Source organism: Ursus arctos, unplaced genomic scaffold, assembly GCF_023065955.2.
Source record: "Ursus arctos isolate Adak ecotype North America unplaced genomic scaffold, UrsArc2.0 scaffold_21, whole genome shotgun sequence".
In the NCBI taxonomy this organism is placed as follows: Eukaryota; Metazoa; Chordata; class Mammalia; order Carnivora; family Ursidae; genus Ursus; species Ursus arctos.
In genome coordinates this window covers 13,739,507-13,763,625 of record NW_026622886.1, presented here as the reverse complement: position 1 = coordinate 13,763,625, position 24,119 = coordinate 13,739,507, and the positions used below count along the sequence as shown (strand labels likewise).

The following is a 24,119-nucleotide window of genomic DNA, read 5'->3' as shown; positions in this document are numbered from 1 at the left end:
CAAACAGATGGACACCAACATTAAAAGTACAATATCATTTACAATCACTTAAAAAAATTAAATACTGGGATAAGGAAGGAGATGGTGGCAGAGTAGGAGGACTCCAGGCTCCCCTTGTCCCATGAATACAACTAGATGACTATCAAGTCACCCTACATACCCCAGAAATAGACTTGAAGACTGGCAGAACAAACTCCACAACTAAAGGTAGAGAAGAGGCCACATGGCAGAAAGCAGGAAGTGTGGAGACATGGTTTGGGAGAGAAACAGGTTGTGGCCACTGTGGTGGGGAGAGAGCGGTGGTCTCAGGGAAGGGCAAGAGACAGACCAGCACACAGGGGAGTGCACAGGGAAGATGATTCCTTACAGCAACTGGATTGGAAAGTGAGAGGGGCTGAATTTCATGAGTTCTTGCAACCAGCAGGGCTTAAAGCCTGGAGTTTTAAAGGTCAGTGGGCTTGGCTCATGGAGAGCCCAGAGGCATTGGTGCTACTCTTAGAGAAAAGGCAGGGCAAATAGTCTGTGGACATACAGCATGGAAACAGCAATCTGAAGAGTGCTTGGGGCACATAGTGCGGAGGTTATTTGCTCTTCTTGGAGCATGTCTCAGAGAGGCAGCATTCATAGATAGACCCCCTCCAGGAACAAAGATAACTGGCCTCCACTGCCCCTCAGCATAAGCACAGGGCCACCTGTGGGAACCAGTACGGTGCTGACACTCACTACCTAACTTGCTGACACCAAGACCCATCCCACCCACTCCAGTGGAACTGCCCATCTCAGTCACGCTTGCCTCAGTCCCAGTGCAGTGGGCCCAAAGACTGGCAAACCCCTGCCCACACCATGTCTCCCTACCCATGAATTCTGCAGGGCCTCAGTTCTGGCAGCTGTGGCAACAGGACTCATTTCATAAGCAGACCAGAGTACACTTAGTTAAAATTCCCCACATTCAGGTCAATGAACAAATACAGCTCATGATAGGTAAATAGAGCCTCTTCAGACAATTGGCCTAAAGGATAAAGTGGCCAGGACACAACAGCAGAGTGCATGCAGCACACAGTGGAAATACTCTCTGAAGCGCCAGGCCCTGGAAAACAGGCAACTGTACATTGTAGGGCACTACAGAACCTCTTCTTCATAAGGCCATTACCTTCAAGAGGAGGAAATGTAGGTGACTTTTCTAACACAGAGAAGCAGGCACAGAGACTTAGACAAAAGAAAGGACAGAGGAATTTGTCTCAAATGGAAGAACAGGACAAGGCCACAGCTAGAGATATACATGAAACAGATAGAAGTAACATGCCTGATAGAGAATTTAAAGTAATGATCATAATAATACTTGCTAGACTTGAGAAAAGCGTGGAAGGCACCAGTGAGACAATTAACATGGAAATAAGGAATAATATAGCAGAGACAAAGGGCCCAGTAAATGAAATCGGAAACATGCTTGATGGAATGAACAGCAGGCTGGAGGAAACACAGAGTAATGGAAAGTAATCAAGTTGAACAAAAGAGAGAAAAAAGAATAATGAAAAATGACAATAGACTCAGAGAACTCAATGACTCATCAACACAGTAACATATGTATTATCGGATTCCCAGAAGAAGAAGAGAGAGAAAAGAAGGCAGAAAGTTTATTTGAAGAAATAATAGCTGAAAACTTTCCTAAACTGGGGAAGGAAACAGATATCCAGATCCAGGAGGTACAGAGAACCCCCAACAAAATCAAAAAAAGCAGACCCACACCAAGACATATTGTACTTAAAATGGCAAAATATAAAGAAAAAAATCTTAAAATCAGCAAGACAAAAGACACGTTACATACAAGGGAAATCCCATCAGGCTATCAACAGATTGTACAGCAGAAACTTTCCACGTCAGAAAGGACTGGCATGATATATATTCAAAATGCTGAATGGGAAAAATTTGAAATCAAGAATATTCTATCCAGCAAGGCTATCATTCAGAATAGAAGGAGAGATAAAGAGTTTCTCAGACAAAAACTAAAGGAGTTCATGACCACTAAACCAGCGCTGCAGGAAATACTAAAGGGGACTCTATGAGTAGAAAGGAAAGACTAAAAGTAACAGTATGAAGATAGGAAACACAAAAACAGTAAAAATGAATATTTCTATGAAATATCAGTGAAGGAACTCACAAAATCAAGGATGTAAAATATGACAACATATACCTAAAATTTGGGGAGGAGAGGAGTAAAGAATAGGTTCAAACTTAAACAACTATCAACTTAATATAGACTGCTGCTATATGCAGAAGATGTTATATACAAACCTAATGGTAACTACAAATCAAAAACCACTAATAAATATACAAAGAATAAAGAGAAAGCAATCCAAATTTATCACTAAAGAAAACCAGCAAACCATGAAAGAAAGACAAGAAAGGATCAGAGAAGATTTTCAGAAAAAACCACAAAACAAGTAATAAAATGGCAATAAGTACATATCTTTCAATAAGTACTGTGAGGGGTGCCTGGATGGCTCAATCAGTTAAGCATCTGCTTTTGGCTCAGGTCATAATCCCAGGGTCCTGGAATTGAGCCCTGCTTTGGGCTCCCTGCTCAGTGGGGGGGGGGGGGGTGTCTGCTTCTCCCTTGCCTTCTGCCCCTCCTCCCCACTTGTGTTCTCTCTCTCTCAAATAAATAAAATATTAAAAAAATAATTACTGTGAATGTAAATGGACAAAATGTTCCAATCAAAATACAGGGAGACATAATGGATAAAAAAACAAGACCCATCTATATGCTTCGTATAAGAGACTTGTTTTAGAGCTAAACACACCTACAAATTGAAAGTGAGATGGTGGAGAAACAGTTATCATGCAAATGCACTTCCAAAGAAAGCTGGAGAGGCAATACTTATCTCAGACAAACTAGACTTTTAAAAAAGATTCTAGGACACCTGGGTGGCTCAGTAGGTTAAGCTTCTGCTTCTTGATTCCAGCTCAGGTCATGATCTCAGGTTTGTGAGACTGAGCCCCACATCAGGCTCCATGCTTAGCACAGAGTCTGCTTGAGATTCTCTCCCTCTCCCTCTGCCCCTCCCAGCCTCAAATGAATAAATTAAATCTTTAAAAATAAAAATAAAAAAAGATTCTAACAATAGACAAAGAAGGACACTATATAACAATAAAGGGGATAATCTAACAGAAGATATAACAATTGTAAATATTTATGTATCTAACATGGAAGTGCCCAAATACATAAAATAGGTAATAACAAACATAAAGGCACTAATTGACAGTAATACACTAATATTAGGGGATGTTAACACCCCATTTACATAAATGATCTAAACAGAAAATCAACAATAAACAATGGCTTTGAATGACACACTACCAGATGGATTTAATAGATATATCCAAATCATTCGGTCAACCAACAGCAGGATACACATTCTTTTCAAGTGCACATGGAACATTCTCCAGAATAGGTCACATATTAAGCCACAAAACACACCTCAATAAATTAAAACAGATCTAAGTTATACCATGCTTCTTTTCTGACCACAATGCTATGAAACCAGAAGTCAACCCAAGAAAAAAATCTGAAAGACCACAAATACATGGAGGTTAAATAACATGCTACTAAACAATGAACGGGTCAACTAAGAAGCAAAAGAAGAAATTAAAAACTACATGGAAACAAATGAAAATGAGAACACAATGGTTCAAAACCTTTGGGATGCAGAAAAAGTGGCTCTAAGAAGGAAGTTTATAGCAATACAGGCCTACCTCAAGAAGCAAGAAAAATCTCAAATAAACAACTTAACCTTACACCTAAAGGAGCTAGAAAAATGAATAACAAAGCCTAAAACCAGCAGAAGGAAAGAAATAATAAGGATCAGAGAAGAAATAAATAATACAGAAACTAAAAAAATAGTAGAACAGATCAATAAAATCAGGAGCTGGTTCTTTGCAAAAATTAATAAAATTGATAAGCCTCTAGCCAGATTTATCAAGAAAAAAGAGAAAGGATTCAAATCAATAAAATTACAAATGAGAGAGGAGAAATAACCACCAACACCACAGAAATACAAATAATTATAAAAGAATATTATGAAAAACAACAAATTGGACAACCTAGAAGAAATAAATTCCTAGAAACATATAATCGATGAAAACTGAAATAGGAAGAAATAGAAAATTTGAACAGACCAATTACCAGCAAAGAAATTGAATCAGTAATCAAAAAACTCCCAATAAACAGAAGTCCAGGATCAGATGTCTTCACAGGTGAATTTTACCAAACATTTAAAGAAGAGTTAATACGTACTCTTCTCAAACTATTCCAGAAAATAGAAAAGGGAGGAAAACTTCCAAATTCACTCTATGAGGACAGCATTACCCTGATACCAAAACCAGATAAAGACACCACAAAAAAAGAGTACAGGCCAATATCTTTGATGAACATAGATGTAAAAACATTCAAGAAAAAATACTAGCAAACTGAATCCAACAATACATAAAAAAATCATTTACCACAATCAAGTGGGATTTATTATTGGGTTGCAAGGGTGGTTCAATATTCACAAATCAATCAATGTAACACATCACATCAATAAGAGAAAGAATAAGAACTATATGATCATTTCAATAGATGCAGAAAAAGCATTTCACAAAGTACAACATCCATTCATGATAAAACAAAACAAAACAAAACCCTGAATGAGGTAGGTTTAGTGGGAACATACCTCAACAAAATAAAGGCCATATACAAAAACAAAACAAAACAAAACAACCAAACAACCCACAGCTAACATAATACTTCATGGGGAAAAGTTCAGCTTTTCCCTTAAGGTCAGGAACAAGACAAGGATGTCTCACCACTTTTTTTTTTTTTTTATATTTTATTTATTTATTTTAGAGAAAGAAAGAGAGAGTGCACAAGTAGAGGGAGAGGGAGACAGAAAATCCCAAGCAGACTCTGTGTTGAGCATGGAGCCCAACATGGGGCTTGATCCCACAACCCTGAGATAATGACCTGAGCTGAAATCAAGAGTCAGATGTTCAACTGACCAAGCCATCCAGGTGCCCCCACTCTCACTACTTTTATTCAATATAGTTATGGAAGTCCTAGCCACAGCAACCAGACAACATAAAGAAATAAAAGGCACCCAAATCAGTAAGAAAGAAGTAAAACTTTCATTATTTGCAGATGCCCTGACACTATATATAGACTCCACCAAAAAAAAAAAAAAAAATGCTAGAACTGAAACAAATTCAGTAAAGTCACAGGATACAAAACTAATCTACAGAATCAACTGCATTTCTATATACTAATAATGAAGGAGCAGAAAGAGAAATTAAGAAAATAATCCCATTTACAATTGCATCAAAATAATGACATAGCAAGGAATAAACTTAACCAAGGAGGTGAAAGACCTGTGCTCTGAAAACTATAAAAAACTGATGAAAGAAATTGAAGATGACACAAAGAAATGGAACGATATCCCATGCTCATGGATTAGAAGAACAAATATTATTAAAATGTCTATACTACTCAATCTACACATTTAACTCAATCCCTATCAAAATACCAACAACATTTTTCACAGAACTAGAAAAAACAATCCTAAAATTTATATGGAACCACAAAAGACCCCAAACAGCCACAGCAAGCTTGAAAAAGAAAAGCAAAGCTGGAGGCATCACAATTCCAGACTTCAAGTTGTATTACAAAGCTGTAGCAATCAAAACATACGGTACTGACACAAAAATAGACACATAGATCAATGAAACACAATAGAAAATGCAGAAATAAACCCACAATTATATAGCCAATTAATCTTTGACAAAGCAGGAAAGACTATCTAGTAGGAAAAAAACAGTCTTTTTAACAAATGGTGTGGGGAAAACTGGACAGCAACCTGCAGAAGAATGAATCTGACAACTTTCTTACACCATACACAAAAATAAACTCAAAATGGATTAAAGTCCTAAATGTGAGACCTTAAACCATAAAAATCCTAGAAGAAAGCACAGGCAGTAAGTTCTTTGACATGGGCTGTAGCAACTTTTTTCTAGATAGGTCCCCCGAGGCAAGGGAAACAAAAGCAAAAATAAACTATTGGGACTTCATCAAAATAAAAACCTTCTTCACAGTGAAGAAAGTAATCCACAAAACTAAAAGGCACCCTACTCAACGGGAGAAAATTTTTGCAATTCACAGGTTAATTAGGGTTAGTACCTAAAATATTTAAAGAACTTATAAAAGTCAACACTGAAAAAAAAAAAACTAATAAAAAATGGGCAGAAGACATGAACAGACACTTCTCCAAAGAAGACATCAGGCAACAGACACATGAAAAGATCCTCATCATCACTTATCAACAGGGAAATGCATACCAGAACTACAATGAGATAACACCTCACAACAATCAGAATAGCTAAAATCAACAACACAAGAAACAATAGGTGTTGGTGAGGATGTGAAGAAAAAGGACCATTGTGCACAATTGGTGGGAATGCAAACTGCTGCATTCCACCCTTGATGGTAATACATACTTAGAAACTGTATGGAGATTACTCAAAAAGTTAAAAATAGAACTATCCTATGACCCAGTAATTGCACTACTGGGTATTTACCCAAAGAACACAAAAACACTAATTCAAAGGGATATATTCACCCCTAAGTTTATAGCAGCATTATTTACAATAGCCAAGATATGGAAGCAGCCCAAGAGTCCATTGACTGGAGATTTTATATATGAATATTAGCCAGCCATAATAAAGAATGAAATCTTGCCATTTATACTGATGTGGATAGAGCTAGAGAATATAATGCTTTGTGAAATAAGCCAGTGAGAGAAAGACAAATATCATGATTTCACTCATGTGGAATTTAAGAAAACAAAGGAGTAAAGAAAAAAGAGAGAGATGAACCAAGAGAGATGAACCACTCTTAACTATAGAGAACAAAGGTTACTAGTGGAGAGCTGGATGGGGGGATGGATTAAGTAGTTGATGTAGATTAAGGAGTGCACGTGTAATAATGAGCACCAGGTAATGTATGTCATTGTTGAATCATTATCACTATATTGTATACTTGAAACTAATACACCACTGTATGTTAACTAACAGGAATTAAAATTAACACTTTAAAAAAATTATGGGGCACCTGGGTGACTCAGTTGTTTAAGTATCCCACTCATGATTTTGGCTCAAGTCATTATCTGATGGGTCGTGGCATTAAATCCCACTTTGGGCTCTGCACTCAGTGGGGAATCTGCTTGAGATTCTCTCCCTCGCTCCTCCCCCAACTCATGCTCACTCTCTCTCTCAAATAAACGTCTTTTTAAAAAAAAACTTAAAACAATTTTTTTAATTGTAAGGTGTAAATCTCACTAAATATATACAGAGCTTGTATACTGAAAATTACAAAATGGTGATGAGAAAAATCAGAGATCTAAATAAATGAAGAGATATACTATACTCATGGATTCAAAGATTCAACATAGTAAAGATGTCAATTCTCCCCAAATTGATATATAGGTTTAGTGCAATTCTATCAAAATTTAAGCAACATTTTTTAGATATACAGAAGATTATTCTAACTTCATATGGAAAGGCAAAGGAACAAGAATAGCTGTAACCATTTTGAAAAATAAGAATAAAGTGTAAGGAATTAGTTTACCTGATTCTAGACTTATTATAAAGCTACAAAAATCAAGACTGTATACTACTGGCACAGGGACAGACACATAGATTAACAACAGAAAAGAGAAACCAGAAATAAGTCCACACAAATATGCCTAACTTATTTTTTGAAAGATTTTATTTGAGAGAGAGAGAGCACGTGCGTGCAAGTGGAGGAAGGAGGAGAGGGAGAGGGGCAAGAGGACTCTGTGCTAAGTGCAGAGCCTGGCAAGGGGCTCAATCCTTTGACCCCAAGATCATGACCTGAGCTGAAACCAAGAGTCACATGCCCAACTGACTGAGCCACTCAGGTACCCCGCCTAACTCATTTTTGATATAGGTGCAATTCAATGGAAGAAAGACAGCCTTTATAATTGTACATCTATGGAGAAAGCAGGGGGGAAAGAACATCAATCTAAGTCTCACACCATTGAGGGAAAATTGGTAAAGGGTGTATGGGATCTTTCTGTATTATTTCTTAAATTGCATATAAGTCTACAATTTTATCAAAATACAAAGCTTAATTTAAAAAAATTTTAGGGGCACCTGGGTGGCTCAGTCATTAAGCATCTGCCTTCAGCTCAAGGCGTGATCCTGGAGTCCTGGGATCGAGCCCCACATCGGGCTCCCCCGCTGGGAGCCTGCTTCTTCCTCTCCCACTCCCCCTGCTTATGTTCCCTCTCTCGCTGGCTGTCTCTCTGTCAAATAAATAAATAAAAATCTTAAAAAAATTTCTTTTTAAAGAATTTAGTCAACTCTGTTCCTCGATATGTCTATGAATAGATGAATAGAGAAGTCTGGAAGGATGGTCACATCAACATTTTAAAAAGAATTCAGTGTTTATGATTCAAACCTTGCAGAATCAGCTCTTACCTGCAGCAAAGCTCCCATTAGTGATGCCAGTGCAGCCATTCCAATGCACAGAGCTCCAAACAGCACACCTAGAGGGATGATGCAAAAGCCAGTGTAAAATTCAGACCCAGAGGATTAGAATTCTCAGTAGAATGAACTACCCTGCCTTTGATTCAAAGTAATTAATATGATTGTGGTGAAAAATGGCCACATACATCAGCGCCAGCCAAAAAAAGGGAAGGGGTGTTTCCCTACAGGATCAGCAGTGTGCAAAGGGGAAAGAAAACTCTGATATTGTGTCCTGGGATTAGTGACAACATTAGGTTATATAAGTAAAAAAATCCCTAGCATTAACCATAGGGACTTTAAAGCTAAGAACTGTTGTGTTATTTATCTAATCCTCCATAAACTTTTGTTTTATAAAGGAAGGCTCAGGTTTCTGTTTTCAGTTTGTCAGAAATGGGACACAATCCAGCTCTGCTCCCTATGACATGATGGGGGAGGGGAGTAACAAACATCAGAAATTAGAGTCGTTTGATTTGAAGTGTTCACTTCTCCTGGGAAATGACAATCCCCACCAAGGGTAGGTTTAGGACTTTTAGTCCTCTTGTAATCTCCATCAACATCCTCAAGCCTTTCCTGTTAAACTAGCAAAGAAAGATAGTATCAAGTATGACATTACCCATTCTACCAAATTGTTTTCCCAAACTTTATAGAAATTCTCAAGCCACCACAGCTGGTCAGAGTATAAATTATAGGACTTTTTTTTTTCTTTTGGCTTTTAGTACTTTCCAGATTTTCTCCAAATACATGTTTTACTTTTTAAATTATAGGAAAATTTATACACATGTTCCCTGATTTTTATTTTTGAAGATTTCCATTTAGCACAAATCACCTGAAATCAGTCAATATAATTTCCCATACATAAAAATCAAACACAAAAAGAGGAATGATAACTTTGCTCATCATAAAATTAGTGCATTCCTTACCTCTAATTTACACTAGCACTCACACCTTTGTTAAGTATATTGGGTAAATAACCTTATTGCACCTGAATGGAAAATTTACATTAAGTTTTTACATAGAGCTCATGTTGCAATGATTTTTTTAAGCCTCCAAATCCTAATGTAAATAGTATTTCCAACATATTTAGCATGATTATTCTCTGATAGCTCATGAATGGTCACCACAGTGAGGTTTTGGTATTCAAAGTTAATGGAAATACACATAAATTATTTGCCATGTTCTTCTCTATAATGTCCTCACTGTACATACCTCAAGATAATGACTTCATGTAAGTCATTATATAAGTCAAAGTAAGTGAAAACCTCATCTACACCAGCAGAGTTGATTTGTTATTAATTATCATCAACACCCTTCCTTGAGCACCAGATAGTGCTTCTTATTTTATATGCATTATCTCTAAACCTCATAGTACCTGCAAGATGAATATTTTTTTCTAACATTTTTCATACAAAAAAATTCAAGCTGTATTGGGTTATTGGGTTTGCTTGAGGTTAGTAAATTGGTAAAGCAAGACTGGGTCTGTCTGGCTTCAAAAGTTTCTATTTAAAAGCATACAGCTTCAATAACCCTATAATGAATCAATCTAAATACTCCTTAGGAAGAATTGTATCACTCTGTAATTATGTTCCAGGATTAAAATTAGGCACATAATAAGATGATGCAATGTTATTTAAATTTAAGGGACACTGAAGAATATAAATTATTTATTCCAGGCTATAGTCAAGACAATTACATATAGAATTATAGTTCAAAATAAGATATTATTTACTATTTCTTTGACAGTCTATTAGTATTACTTGGTTGAAGTTAAATATTCTTTTTAAAAAACAAGTTTGCTAGTCATTCATTCCAAACACATATAACCAAAACGTCAAACACAAAGAATGAAGTATAGTAACCAGATTTCTTTGAGTCAGATTGGTACATTTGGGACATCTGGGAACTGGGGTCTTTAAACCTTTCCATTCAACTGATATTTAACCCCTAATAAGGTTCTACAATCTATCAATAGAAGCTGAACATTCCTTGTACAATTTAATTGACTATCTCCAGGGCAGTCTCCATATATAGATAGAATAGACAATCAATATGGGTCAAAAATCATAACACTATGTTTCTTTATCTTCAATTCATACACATGGACTATGTACTCTATTTTTTTGGCTTAGGTTTTCTTTTTTTATTTAAATTCAACTAGCCAGCATATAGTACATCATTAGTTTCAGATGTAGTGTTCAATAATTTATCAGTTGCGTATAACACCCAGTGTTCTGTACTTTAAACAGTGCCCTCTTAAGCAATAAAGAAGAAGTGTGGCTCTTGGCTCCAAACTAAGGGTATTTCTTAAAACCGCTGGCTAAAGTTTGAAAAGGAAAAGGGTTGAATTTTTTGTGTGTGTGGCTAAGAATTTTAACACAGATTTGGGATAGGAAGAAGTGAGAAAAGAAGGACAGACAAATAAGGACCCCTGAAAAGACACTCAACATCTCTCATCATCAGGTAAACAAATCAAAACCACAATGAGATATCACCTCACACCTGTCAGAATGGTTAAAATCAACAACACTAGAAACAACAGGTGTTGGCAAGGATATGGAGAAAGGAGAACCCTCCTACACTGGTGGTGGGAACGCAAACTGGTACAACCACTGTGGAAAACAATATGTAGATTCCTCAAAAGGTTAAAAATAGAACTACCCTATGATCCAACAATTGCACTACTTGGTATTTACCCAAAGAATAAAAAAATGCTGATTTGAAGGGATACATGTACCCCAATGTTTATAGGCAGCATTGTCTATAATAGCTAAATTATGGAAACAGCCTAAGTGTTCATCAGCTGATGAATGGATAAAGAAGATGTGGTATATATATACACAGTGGAATATTAGCCATAAGGAATGAGATTTTGCCATTTGTAACAACATAGATGGAGCTAGAGTATATAACGCTAAGTGAAATAAGTCAGTCAGAGAAAGACAAATACTATATGATTTCACTCGTATGTGGAATTTAACAAAGAAAACAAACAAGCATAGAGGGGGGAAAAAGAGAGAGGCAAACCAAGAAACAGACTCTTTACTATAAAGAACAAGCTGACGGTTACCAGAAGGGAGGTGGGTAGAGGGATGCATGAAATGGGTGATGGGGATTAAGGAACGCACTTGTCATTAGGAGCACCAGGTGTTGCATGGAAGTGTTGAATCACTGAAACTAATATTACACTGTACGTTAGTTAACTGGAATTTAAGTTAAAACTTAAAAAAAAAAAATAAGGATCCCTGGATATTGTTCTTCGTGGTCCCCTGACAATTAATCGCTTGTAATGTCTCTCAAATCTTGATTGCAAATATGGCATGACGACATTTAGTCATAGGCATGCATATGTACATATACATTTACACTTCAAAGTTCTTACTCGGTCTCTTCCATGGAAAAGATTTCTGGTGTTTCTAAAAATCATCTCCTGAAGGTAAAATGGAATTGTGAAAATGGAAACTCACTCATTCCTTGGGAAATCCAAGAGAGAGACCTTTCTGAGAGCGATCTGAAGTGAGGTTTAATTAGATCTTCCACAGTTACTGCAGCTAATGCATTAATACTGGAGGACACTGTGCTGTAAGAGAAAATCAGTCTTTTGATTTATAATATTTTAACTTTGACAACACTTTAAGTAGGAATAAGAAAGGGGGCAAACAAACTGTCATTTCTGAAATATAACCAGATTTCTACTATATTTTTAATGATCACAACATCCTCCTTCTGGAAGCTGTTATCATCCAAGAATGATTCAGGCAACATCCATAGGCTTAACAGTGAGAAAGGACAATTTTATGTTGCTTCCACTTTGCAATAAATCCTCAGTGTCTATGGAAAGAATCTACACAGACTACATAGTACTACTATGTAATGACTTTAAAACATATTTTTCTTTGTGCATAGAAAGGACTGTCATAAATCCTCACAAACGTATGCCATCAATATCAGTAATATTAATTTCCTGGATCCTCACTAACAAATGCTGTGCGTGTTAATAATATATTAGAATTCATTCCCTGGCACAAACACTGGAAGAAAGTGCAATGAATAAGTTGAAACACAGAACAAGCTTGTTGCACAGTGTATATTATTCAGCATGATAATAGGAGACTTTACTTCTAATTTTCCTTTGACCATGTTTTAGCAATACATACATTTTAAACCAAGACTGTAGGCACCCCTTTTTGGGAATCAATGAAAACTGCCATCAGCTGATCATTACTATGGTGACCCTACAGAGTATGTGATGATGTATCATAGTAGAGACCAAGTTAAAAGTGGAGACTCAGGATAATAGACTGATAGTCCACATGGATAAGAGTGAGACCAACAGAGAGGATACATGGGGTAAGATTACCCACTTTTGGTCATTTGTGCTCATGTCCAGAATTCAGCTTTATCCCCCAAAATATCCAATAACAAAAGAAAGATCCCAACAGGGAAACCATGTATTGTTAGAGTCATAATTCATACCTTAATGTTCCACTGTAAGCACAGGCCACAAAAAGTCCAGGTAGTCCTGGAAAATCTTGCAGAATGTCCAGTACCAAATAAGGCATGAGCTGAAAAATTTCAAAATTTACTTCTGAGTGCTATTTTCTATCAAATGAAATTAATTAATGTCTCATTTATCTTGTATCCTTCAAAAACTAAAGGAACCTATTCCATATAATTGAAATTTCCAAATATGAAAAATTAAACTCATTTATTGTTAACACTTAAAATAATAGCAGAGTAGTTAAGGATACAGGGTCTGGATTCAGACAGAGGTGGTTTTGTTACTTCTCTAAGACTCAGTTTCCTCATCTGTAAAGTAGGGGTAATAATACTAACCTCAAAGACTCGCTATAAAAGTTAAATTACATCATCTATGTCAAGCTCTTAGTATAGTACATGGAATACAGTAAATGCTTGATAAAAGGTAGCTGTTCTCATTCTTTGGAATAATAAATCAATTTAAAGGAAATATTTACATACCTCTATGCTTAAGCATTCACTTAACTTTACAGTTGACTCAAAGATATCTTTGTGAACTTTAATCACTACCCAGGACTGAAAGTGTAATTATAGCTGCACGTAGTATGAGACATAGTGACAAGTGGAGCGTAACCTCGGGAAGTTCCAGAAACTTGCTTCTTTTTAAAAAGCTCCTGATATCCACTTACTTTTTGATAAGTTACTTTTTAAAAAATAAATATTAAATAATAATGGGAAGGTATATTACTTCAGTACTATGTCACATGACAGTCTTTTGGCAAAACTGATTTTTAAATCAGAGGGGTCCTAAGAGGATAATTTTCTAGAAAAATGTCACCTCATTTGCACTGAAACATTCTTGAGTTCTTCTCCGATAGTATAGAGTGGATGTCATGTCCTATTGTATCAGCCTCTTCTGATTTCACTTGACAATAGTTTGTTATGGGATGAGGAAGAACATCCCCCACAGTTGCCAGGGTCTGTGCTAAGTTGTTTTTAAGAATGTCTCCCCTTTATCCAAAGCTTACTCATTTTTTATTCTCAGAAAGAGAGAACTGCACTTATCTCTATATGAAATCAAGACCCAGTTATCCCAAGATAGTCTTGAAAGCGTAACTTCAAGTAGTATTCCATACATAAGCAAAAGTTAAGTTTCCACTGTTTCTGTGGTAACGAGATCTAAAATCCTCTACCCTAATATCAACTTTCTCAAAAGTCTTTGGTGTGATATTTCATGTTCTCAGTGGCCCCCTTAGGTATAGGTAGAACCAGAAAGGTAAGAATGAGAGAAAAATAGTAAAACTATATCCAGACACTAATCTTGCTTCCTCAGGGCGAGCTATAGAGAATGCATCGCAGGAATATATCTCACTCTCCTTAGGTTAAGATATCGACCTGACCTTCTACGGACTGTGCCTTCTGTGCACTGTATACCTAGGGAGATGCTAATTGAATCAACTCCTCGATAATCAACACAATACTGGACTCGTCCAATGAGAAGGAAGCCTCTTTCTTTTTAAAAAGTGTAGCACAGGCTCTCTAAAGGTGCATGCATGCAAGACACCCCTGAATGCATTCTGTGACAAGGAGTCTCAAGGGCAGGAAGTTGAAGACATTTTTTGTTGTTGTTGACCAGGGATAGGGGAAGATATATGAGAAACATTTTTAACATCCCTATTATCTACAAACAAAAAGGACTGACAAAAGTCACAAAGTATTCTTCACTAGAGAGAATATAAGGGAAGAATGTGTCTATCTTCAGAGTAAACATGATTCTTAGATTCTCTGAGCAAATAGGAAAGATCTACTTATTAGTAGGAGGACACACGTGACTAGAGGGTTGAGAAGCACAGCTCAAGGAAGCTCTCATTTTCTAATCCCACAAAGTTGCATTTTTTTCTTGGAGTATGTGATGCATTTATGTCAACATAAAATTCAGTCTATCTTCAATCTAACGAGTCCCCTGGGCACCTGTTCTACAGCAAGTCTTAGAACACAATTTTGGCAAGAACTCAAGCTTCAGAGTCTAGCAGTCCTGGGTTTGAATTCTAGCTATGCTTTCTGAAAGGTGGTATATGGCATAGAGGTTCAAAGTTAGGACTCTGGTGGCAGCCTGCCTGCACTTGAATTCTGGTTCCAGGTTTACTAGCTATTACATAACTTATCTTTGCCTCAGTTTTCTCATCTTTGAAAGAGAGATAATCATAGCACCTAACTCAGTGTGTAGTTATAAGGATTCAAAGTTGAAGTTTATATAAAGCACTTATAATAGTATGATGAGTGCTTACAGCTATACTTATAGTTTATATTTATCAGCTATGTGACCTTGAACAAGTCGTATAAATTCTCTGCAAGTCACTCACTTCCTCACTTCTAAAATTAGAATTATCGGGTCATGAGAATTAAAAGAGATAAAGCACGCAAAGCTCTGGGCACAGAATCTCATCGCATAGTTGGTCCTCAATAAATGTTCACTCATTAGATCTGTTTCTCTATCATTTAAAAACTGGAAGGTAAACTGTTGATTTAAAAAAAGTTATCTAAGAATACCCACAAAATGTTTTACACTATCGTGGTTTGTGTATAGTTTTTTCCCCCCTCTGTGTTTACATTTCCACTCTCAGCCTTGACCTAGTTCTATTTAATACTTGGCTTGAAATTGTCCAAGTATTTCAATAGTTTAATCTTGGATACAGCATTCTTCATTTTTGCTATATCTGCTAAAATAAATTTTTGCCAAATGCTTTCTAGAAATTTAAGATGATTATGTTGTTCACATTTGCTGTTTGTCTACAAAAACATGAACACTCTTTCCTCCCAACTAATCAGCTTTCTGGATAACATTAATGCATATAAGAAAGGCATGGTACTGAACCTGGTCTGGTGCAGATACTTTCTTGGCTGTCCAAGGATCACAGTCATGATACCTGGAATATAGGGCAAGCCCACACAACACTGAGCAGACAAGGATTGCCCAGAGTCCCAGAAGATTGATGTAGAGAGACCTAAGGAAGTGAAAACAAACCAACAAATGACAATTGTAATTTCCATCCCAAAGATCAGAAAAATTGTTACATAAACAGAAGAGACCTTCATGATTACTCAATAAATGCACATTATTTTTTGGTTATCAAAAATGCTATCTATTTTATTCTAGCCTAACCTTCTACTTACGCTGTCAATCAACAATTTATTTGGAAATACTTGGAATAGATGGGGGCTTCTCTATTGAATAAATGTATCCTCCTGGTCAGAGTCCCATGGGCATATCAGCTTTATAATGGTATCTAATTATGGTACTTCAGGGCTTCTTGTCATGAAATAAAGATTTTTAATGGTCAACAGAGCAGTAACTATTACTCATTTTCCTTTTCAAAGTAATGCAGTTATACACTGCTAAACATTGTTAGCATCTACATAGCAACTCATTAGACCTTTTAAATGTGGTTTCTAATATCACCTAGTAAGTATGAGAGGTAAACCTGCATTCCTTGAACAGCTATCTTCCCAAACAATGTTCGGCATCATAATACATGGTGTGTGCTCCAGGAGGTTGTAAAGGTTTGTATAACAGCACTGGAGTCAGACATGGACATAAATCTTCATTCCATCTACCATATGCGACCCTGGGCAAGTGATTTCACTCCTCTGATCTTCAGCTTCTTCATTTACACCTATAGATAACGATGCCTACCTCACAGAGTTTTAAGATTAGATGAAATAGTGTGTATCATATAGCACAGTGCTTGCTGTGTAATAACATTTGTTAAACGGTAATTATTGACATTATGAGTGCTAATGGCATTGAGTTCTATGTCTTAATAATCAGTTGAATAATAATCTTTGTTCCCACTAAGGTGTCTACATCCCCCCCCCCCCATAGTGCTATAGTGGATACTGTAACAAGCTGCCCTAGGCTGAAGAGAGGTATAATCCCCAATGTCATGTCTCCTTCCTTGGGGCACCAATGACTACTGCATTCAGAATTTTAAAGGACCAGTCTCCTTATGCTAACCTGGGATAAATCTGGAGTCAGCTCAGCATTAGGGCTTCCCCTAAGGCTTTGGCTAAGAATGCATTACAATCCAGCTTCTCTCTCTGGCCAATTCTGCTTCCCTCTCTTTTCTTTCTTCTACAGGTGGTGATTTCCTCACAGACTTTGGCATGCCAAACTCCGTCTCAGAGTCTGTTCCAGGAGAACTCACCTTCAACAGGTAGCAAACAACAGATTGCTAGCCTTTTCCCTTGATTGACTAAATTTACTGTATGTTTTGCCACTGACTAAAAATAGCATAAGTAACTATAGTTCATCTCCAAATCACCAGAAAATATACCCAGACACTTCCCTGCTCAAACACCCTTGTTCATATATGAGTTTAATACTTTACTATATAGTTTTATTTGACTTTAATGCCATTCAAATAGGTCACTTATCAACAACATCTGATACTGTCCCCAGTTAATCAATGTCAGTAGGTCTTATCTTTTTGACTGGGATTCATTCTTTCCATAGAGCCAGTGTTAAAAAGTAGGAGAAAATGGTTCCTCTCAGGGCTCAGGGCGTCTGCTGAAGGCCATTCCAAAGGAAATTGCTTCTTATTAAGAAAGCTCTAAAGCTCTAATGCTAGTTTCTTAGTTATAAAATTGGGCCTTTTGAGTTTCATGCTCCCAAAGAAACAGAGGAGCATATGCACAATTAATTTTGGAGAAGCATCAGATCTAGTACAGATTTAAAGTCCAGTGGATTACTGGATGTATAAATCACATTCCTTCAAAGTTTCTTAAAATATCAGAGCTCCTAAGCTCACTTTTGGAGGATTCTATATCCATTTACTGTGCTGATACTTGTGTAGGTCTTTTACTATGGAATTTTCCAAAGAAAGATAATGTCTAAACCAATTTACTCTCAATATATTGAGTTATGACATGTGACATTACAATATTTTCATGTTCTTCTTTGAATAGAAATAGAATTGCCATTCCTTGTCCTACTCCAACCACCCTGTTACTCTTAATCTATTTATAATTTTTAAGTTCCTAAATGCATGTAGGCGTAGTCAGCTTTATTTAGCAGCACGGGGAGTGGTGGTCACCACACTGAGGCCTCCTGAGAAAGAACCAGCCACCATTCATACTCTTTGCTCAAGCCAAGATGGGCTTGAGCAGTCCCTCACCATATAATCCTTCTGACCTCTGGGCTGTGTCCAAATCAATGTCTATCTGGAATGCTCTGCCACTATTCTCCACCTGCCCACATATGGTCATTACTCAGGATCTGCTTGGTTGACAGGAATCTCTCACCCATTCTCTGCCTTCACGTCCCATGATTTGCGGTCACATTTACTGGACCCCTACCAAGTGTGTGCCAAGCACAGTATTTTACATTACCTCTCATGAGATGTATAATATTTCTTATGCTCGTTTTATAAGTTTAGAAACTGAGACTCAGGGAGACTAAGTAACTTGCCCGCTCAAATAGCAAGTATTAGGGCGGAGTTATAAACTCATGACTTTGTCTGAAAATAAAATATACTAGCACAGCCGGCAATATGATGTCCTCGACCATTTCTTCTATCATTACATTGTTCCAAGGAACTGTCGTACCTTTCTAGTGTTATTTCACTTTTTGCATACTTGTATATATACATTTTCCTAACTAGATGTTAAGTTCCTTCATTATAAGAGCCATATAATTCTAATGTTTATCCTCCATAACTCCTTATACAAATAGATACACAATAAATGCCTATTTATTTAATAAGATTTATTTTACTTAATAAGTCATATAAATATTTCAAATAGCTGATTTAAAATATGCAGTACCACTTTGTTTTACTTAATCCTTTTATAACTAAGTATATCATTTATTTCTTGGAATTTCATGATACAAAAGGCTTAAACCTGAGCAAAGCTTGACTAATTAACAAGTTTCAATAAAGACAACTGATGGTTATTAATGATTTCCATTCTATAGTTTGGCTTACATTTTTGCCTGGAATCTGCTTTTACAGGAAATATATCTCTGCACTTGGGATTGGTTGACACCATAGATGCTGGTCCATGTGAAGGTCCCTCCTATAATAATTGTCCAGAATGTATGTCTTTGCAAAGGATTGGGATCAAAACTAAATGAAAAGAGACAGAAAACGAATCTTAACTATCAGCAAAAAACTACAGAAAATTCTCCTAGAATATTTTTTGGGAGCAAGCAATGTACATCTGGACAGGACTAAAGGAAAATGAATGCTCTAATTCTGAGCTTTCATAAAAATTGTTCTCCTGTGGCCTTAGGAAATTGCTATTTAAACAAGTCTGCTCTGCTATAATCAGAGAAAAGCATGAAACTAAAAAGAGAGAGAGCAATAGAGTAAAGTTCCTAAGTGCATCAGAGCAATAGATACGGTACTGAAATGAACACAAAATTGACACATTTTGCATATATAATTTCTCTCCTAGCACATGTACAGTCATATTTCTAATTTATATTCAAGCTCAAGAACTCAGTCGATTAATGCAGTTTAAAGGCTTTCATCTTCTAAAATTACCATGTCATTATCATCATGCTTTCTTAAGATGCTGTGAGCACAAGCTAAATGCTAATAGTGAAAAGTCACTTTATGACACATACTTAAGTCCAACATATTGTTACAAAGAAAGCTCCACTTCTGTATTTAGTATGTCTTTGAACTCTTCTTAATGCATTATCTTGGGAGGAATGATTCTGTTCATCCACGATACACAATATGAGTTCGACAAATTTCTGCAAAATTGGCTTTCATAGGAACTTTCTAAAAATTATGAAATTCTGCAAATCCATTTCAATCTTATATTTAAGATTAGTGGAATAACGTGTTCTGATTACATTCCTGTGGAAATATAAGAGCCTCTATTCCATTCTCTAACACTTCATATTAAAGTTTAAGTGTTTCAAGGGTATTGACACTTTAACCCATAGAGAAAACAGCTACTATATTAGCTAATGGAAGTCAAGAGCCAAAAGGATTCAGGAATCTACTTGAGGGAAGTAAGACAAGATTTATAACACCCAATTTAGTGATTTTAGGTCATACAGAATATATATGTCAACTATAGACCATACAGAAAATACCAACACAAAATCCTTCTCTTGGTTTATCACCACCAGAGCAGATATTTTGCCCACCATATTCTCAAATATATCAGACTCACAAGGAATACACAATAAGGCTATTCATTATTGTTTAATGGTTGGCAGCCTCCAAAGTAAAAGTCATAAAAGTATCTAATCTTTTACTTTTAAGAATCTCTTATTGGTATATAAGTTGTCACTTCAGTGCAGCAATATGGGTTACCTTTGTACAAAGTGACAGTTATCTTGCAGAAAAATGATTGGTTCCACACCCTCTCCCCTCAATTTTGCCTACTAGGAAATTTAGTAGTAATCAAGATCTTCTGAGTGGCCACTGGCTGTTTCTGCTTCTTGGTATCCATTCTCCTGTCCTCTAATAACAGCAACCCAATTTGCTTTGGGGAAACGGCCATTTCACCATACAATGGTCTAAATGGTTGTCAATAAAACGTGCTGCTCGGCCCCAACAAGGGACGGAATAATGGCCAAGCTAGGACAACTGGGGGCGCTCTTCCTTGGAATCTGAATCTTGAGGTTAAAAAAAAAACTATTGAAAATAGCTGAAGTTGATTTGTCATAATTCAACTTATCTCTGCAAATTAACACATTGTCCCTGTCCAATTTCTGAAAAGGCTCTTCTCAAACATTAGCACCATTTTCAGAAAACTAGAAGAGTCACCAAGTAAGACATGTTTTTTCTTTCTTCTTGCCGGTGATTTCAGCTTGCCTGGCTCAAAGTAGAACTGCTTAAAGAGGAAATAAGCCAGTTCATGTCAAAATGAGCCCCTCCCCACATTGAACATGATAACAAGAACGACACTACTGATCCACAGTGGAAGGTGTTTTAAATATTCTTCTAAGTTGTGTGGTATATTTGTGATGAAATATCTAGTTTCTCCATTGATCTTTGTCTAGGAAACTTAAACAGCTGTTTAAGATATGCTATATCATACAATATACTGACACTTAAGGCATTAGTCGTAACTTTTCTAGTCAATCCTCTAGAAATAATATAGTATGTTATAAAATATTTATACATATATACAATTATGAAATACAGTAATAATATTCTATATATTGCCAGGGCAATATCAATAGAAAAATTCTCTAGGCTGCTTGAAACAAAGAACCATCAAAATGACAGCTTGGTCCTTTAGTGTTTTTCTCTTAAGAGGTTTCCTTTTCTTATTTCTCCACTATCTCTTCCCTAATTACCCTACCCCACCCTTTGACCAATTCCAGATTTTAGTATCTGGGAGAAAAACACTCTTTTGCTATCAATCCTTTCTCAGGAGGAAGCACTATCCTATATTCCTGGTAACTGAGAAACCATCTGACTGCTTTAACCCCTGAAAGACCTGATGGAAACCCCTCACACATTAACTTATCAGCTTCAATATTTTGTACCACATTCTTAGCCATCTATTTGATTTCTAATGTAAATCTACTACTTCAATAATGAGATCATTTTTGCAGAAAAAAACCAAAAGGAGTGTTCTATTGACCAAGAGAAAAATAGGAACTTACTTCCAGAAGTTTAATCTTCCACCATTATAGCAATCATTTACAATAGTGCTGATTCCACCTTGAATCACTGTAGCCTGTATAATCACAGATGCAAATCCAGCCACCATGATCCCAACTTGAAAAACATCTGTCCAGATAACCGCTTTAAGACCACCCTTTGAGGGAAAAGTGTTATGGATTAATGCTCTTATCAGACATTGTTAGTCACCTACTTGCTTATATACTATACTGGACAAAAATAATGAAAACATAGATCTTGACTAACGAACACATTCAAGATGGTAGACAGTAAGGTTGGAAGAACCTTCAAGAGAAGGTGTGATTTAAGCCAAGCCTTCAGACAGAAGCAAAGATGGAAGGTCTTCCCAGAAGAAAAAACAGCATGGGCAAAAGCATAAAGAAGTCAAAGTCCATGACGTGTTGAGTTTGGCCAGATATATATTTTGGAGCAAAATGAAATGGTATAGGAAGATTGCTGGGAAGAAAATTCAGAGTGAAATTACAAAAGGCAATATCATAGATTTTATCCTATAGGCAGGGCTGATATCCAATCAAGTATGCTCATAGAAGGGCATACCAGTTGTTGAAATATTAGAATTGTTTTGTACTAGCCACTGCCAAAAACTTCCCAAGTGTTTCACTTCAGTTCCTATGTCCTTGTCTGACCATCCCCTTCCTGAGATCTCCATCTTCTAAAAAGTCCACTAAAGTCTTAAGACCTAGTATGTCAGATATGCCACAAGAGTTGCACCACTGCTAGGGACTACCATCCATAATATTATCAGTGTCCATACTATCTGGTTGTTACACATTTTGGCTGTGATTCCTGCCTATAAGCAATGGGAAGTTATCTTAGTTTTCAAAGCTGAGGAATAATATGAACACAAATATAATAATTTAGCAATAGTAAGGATCAATTAGGAGAAGTCTCAGGACCACTGCAATGGTTCAGGTAAAAGAAAAAAGTTTCAGTTATGATCAATGTTCTATAAAGAATCAAATATTTCCCCAGATGGAACATTTCTTATAAAAAGTTACACTGTGGGAGGTAGGAGTAGGAGAGGACATATGAACAATCTAGTTTGCAGAACACAACTACTGGAATTTTCAACTTTGCAAAACAGTTGGTAGAGTGAAAGAGGAAATAACGTTTTTGACATACCAGTGTGCAGTAGAATGTACAGACCACCCCTGTTGCCACTACTGCACCCCACAGATCAAATCCTGTGACTGTAAACAGAAAAAGAAAAGAAAATGCAGGCATAACTGTGAAACGTGCATCATAAAAATTCTTCTCAAAAATCATCAGTAGGAAGCTATATCATTTATGAGGCACCTATCTTTCGACCTACTTCTCTACTCTTGCCTAAAATTAGGTCCAAATCTCATAAAATGTCCCCATGAAGTTTAAAATTTTACATGTTAAGTTAAATGGAACTGGTTTCTATCCTCAGAGAGCATTCCTAGATCCAACATTGCCTAAACCAAATACATGAAAAAGCATTTATATTGTAATGAAGCTAAGAAACAACTTGATAGTGTGAGGTAGTTATCCAGACTGAATGGGGTCACAGAGTATGTGTCATCGTGATTCAAATAAACACACTATTCTACCAGTCCTTGAAAGACAAGTTGTGCATGTTCCTAAAATGAGACCAAGAAAGAGAAAAGTTGTAAAATTTGCTACCATTTAGCTAAGAAGTGGAGGGGCATGTGATATTCTTTTTAAATGGAAGGATAATAAACTCTGCCCACATATGTAATAATCTATGTAAAATGGACCAATTCCTTTAAAGACTCAATGGGCCAACACACTCATGTAAGAACTAGATTATCTAAATAGGCCTAGATCTATTAACGAAATTGAATCAATAATTAAAAACCTTCCAAAACAGAAAGCTCTAGGCCCAGGTGGGTTGACTGGTAATTTCTATCAATTTAAGGAAGAAATTACACCAATTCTCCTGCATCTCTTTCAGGGAATAGAAGCAGATACTTCCTAACTCATTCTATGAAGCCAGGACTGCTCTAATACGAAAACCAGATAAAGACATTACAAGAATACTACAAACCAAAATTTCTCATGAACATATTTGCAAAAATCCTCAACAAATTGAAGATTAGCAAATTGAATCTGAAAGAGTATAAAAAGAATTATACACCATGACCAAGAGGGATTTATCCCAGGTATGCAAGGCTGGTTCAACATTTAAAAATCAATTAATGGAATCTATCATATTAACACACTAAAAAAGAAATATCACATGATCATATCTAAAGATGCAGAAAAAGCATTTGACAAAATGCAACATCCATTCATCATAAAAACTCTCAGTAAACTAGGAATAGAGGGGAACTTTCTCAAGCTGATAGACTATCTACAAAAATCCTGCAGCTAACATGCTACTTAAGACTGAGAGACTCAAAGCTTTCC

General features: G+C 36.4%; 1 protein-coding gene across 3 annotated transcripts in view; it reads right to left on the bottom strand.

The window, feature by feature from the left end:
• Positions 1–24,119, bottom strand: part of SLC5A8 (solute carrier family 5 member 8) — a 54,179-nt gene that overhangs the window by 18,221 nt on the left and 11,839 nt on the right. For 2 of the 3 annotated variants that reach the window (XM_057316152.1, XM_026499817.4), the window contains exons 4-10: positions 22,848–22,915; positions 21,686–21,840; positions 19,035–19,175; positions 15,926–16,055; positions 13,048–13,136; positions 12,039–12,151; positions 8,530–8,597 (exon numbers count right to left, since the gene is read on the bottom strand). In XM_057316152.1, the coding sequence (XP_057172135.1) occupies positions 8,530–8,597; positions 12,039–12,151; positions 13,048–13,136; positions 15,926–16,055; positions 19,035–19,175; positions 21,686–21,840; positions 22,848–22,915 (764 nt within the window). The remainder of the gene's footprint in view (positions 1–8,529; positions 8,598–12,038; positions 12,152–13,047; positions 13,137–15,925; positions 16,056–19,034; positions 19,176–21,685; positions 21,841–22,847; positions 22,916–24,119) is intronic. The other variant, XM_057316153.1, reaches the window with a different exon arrangement.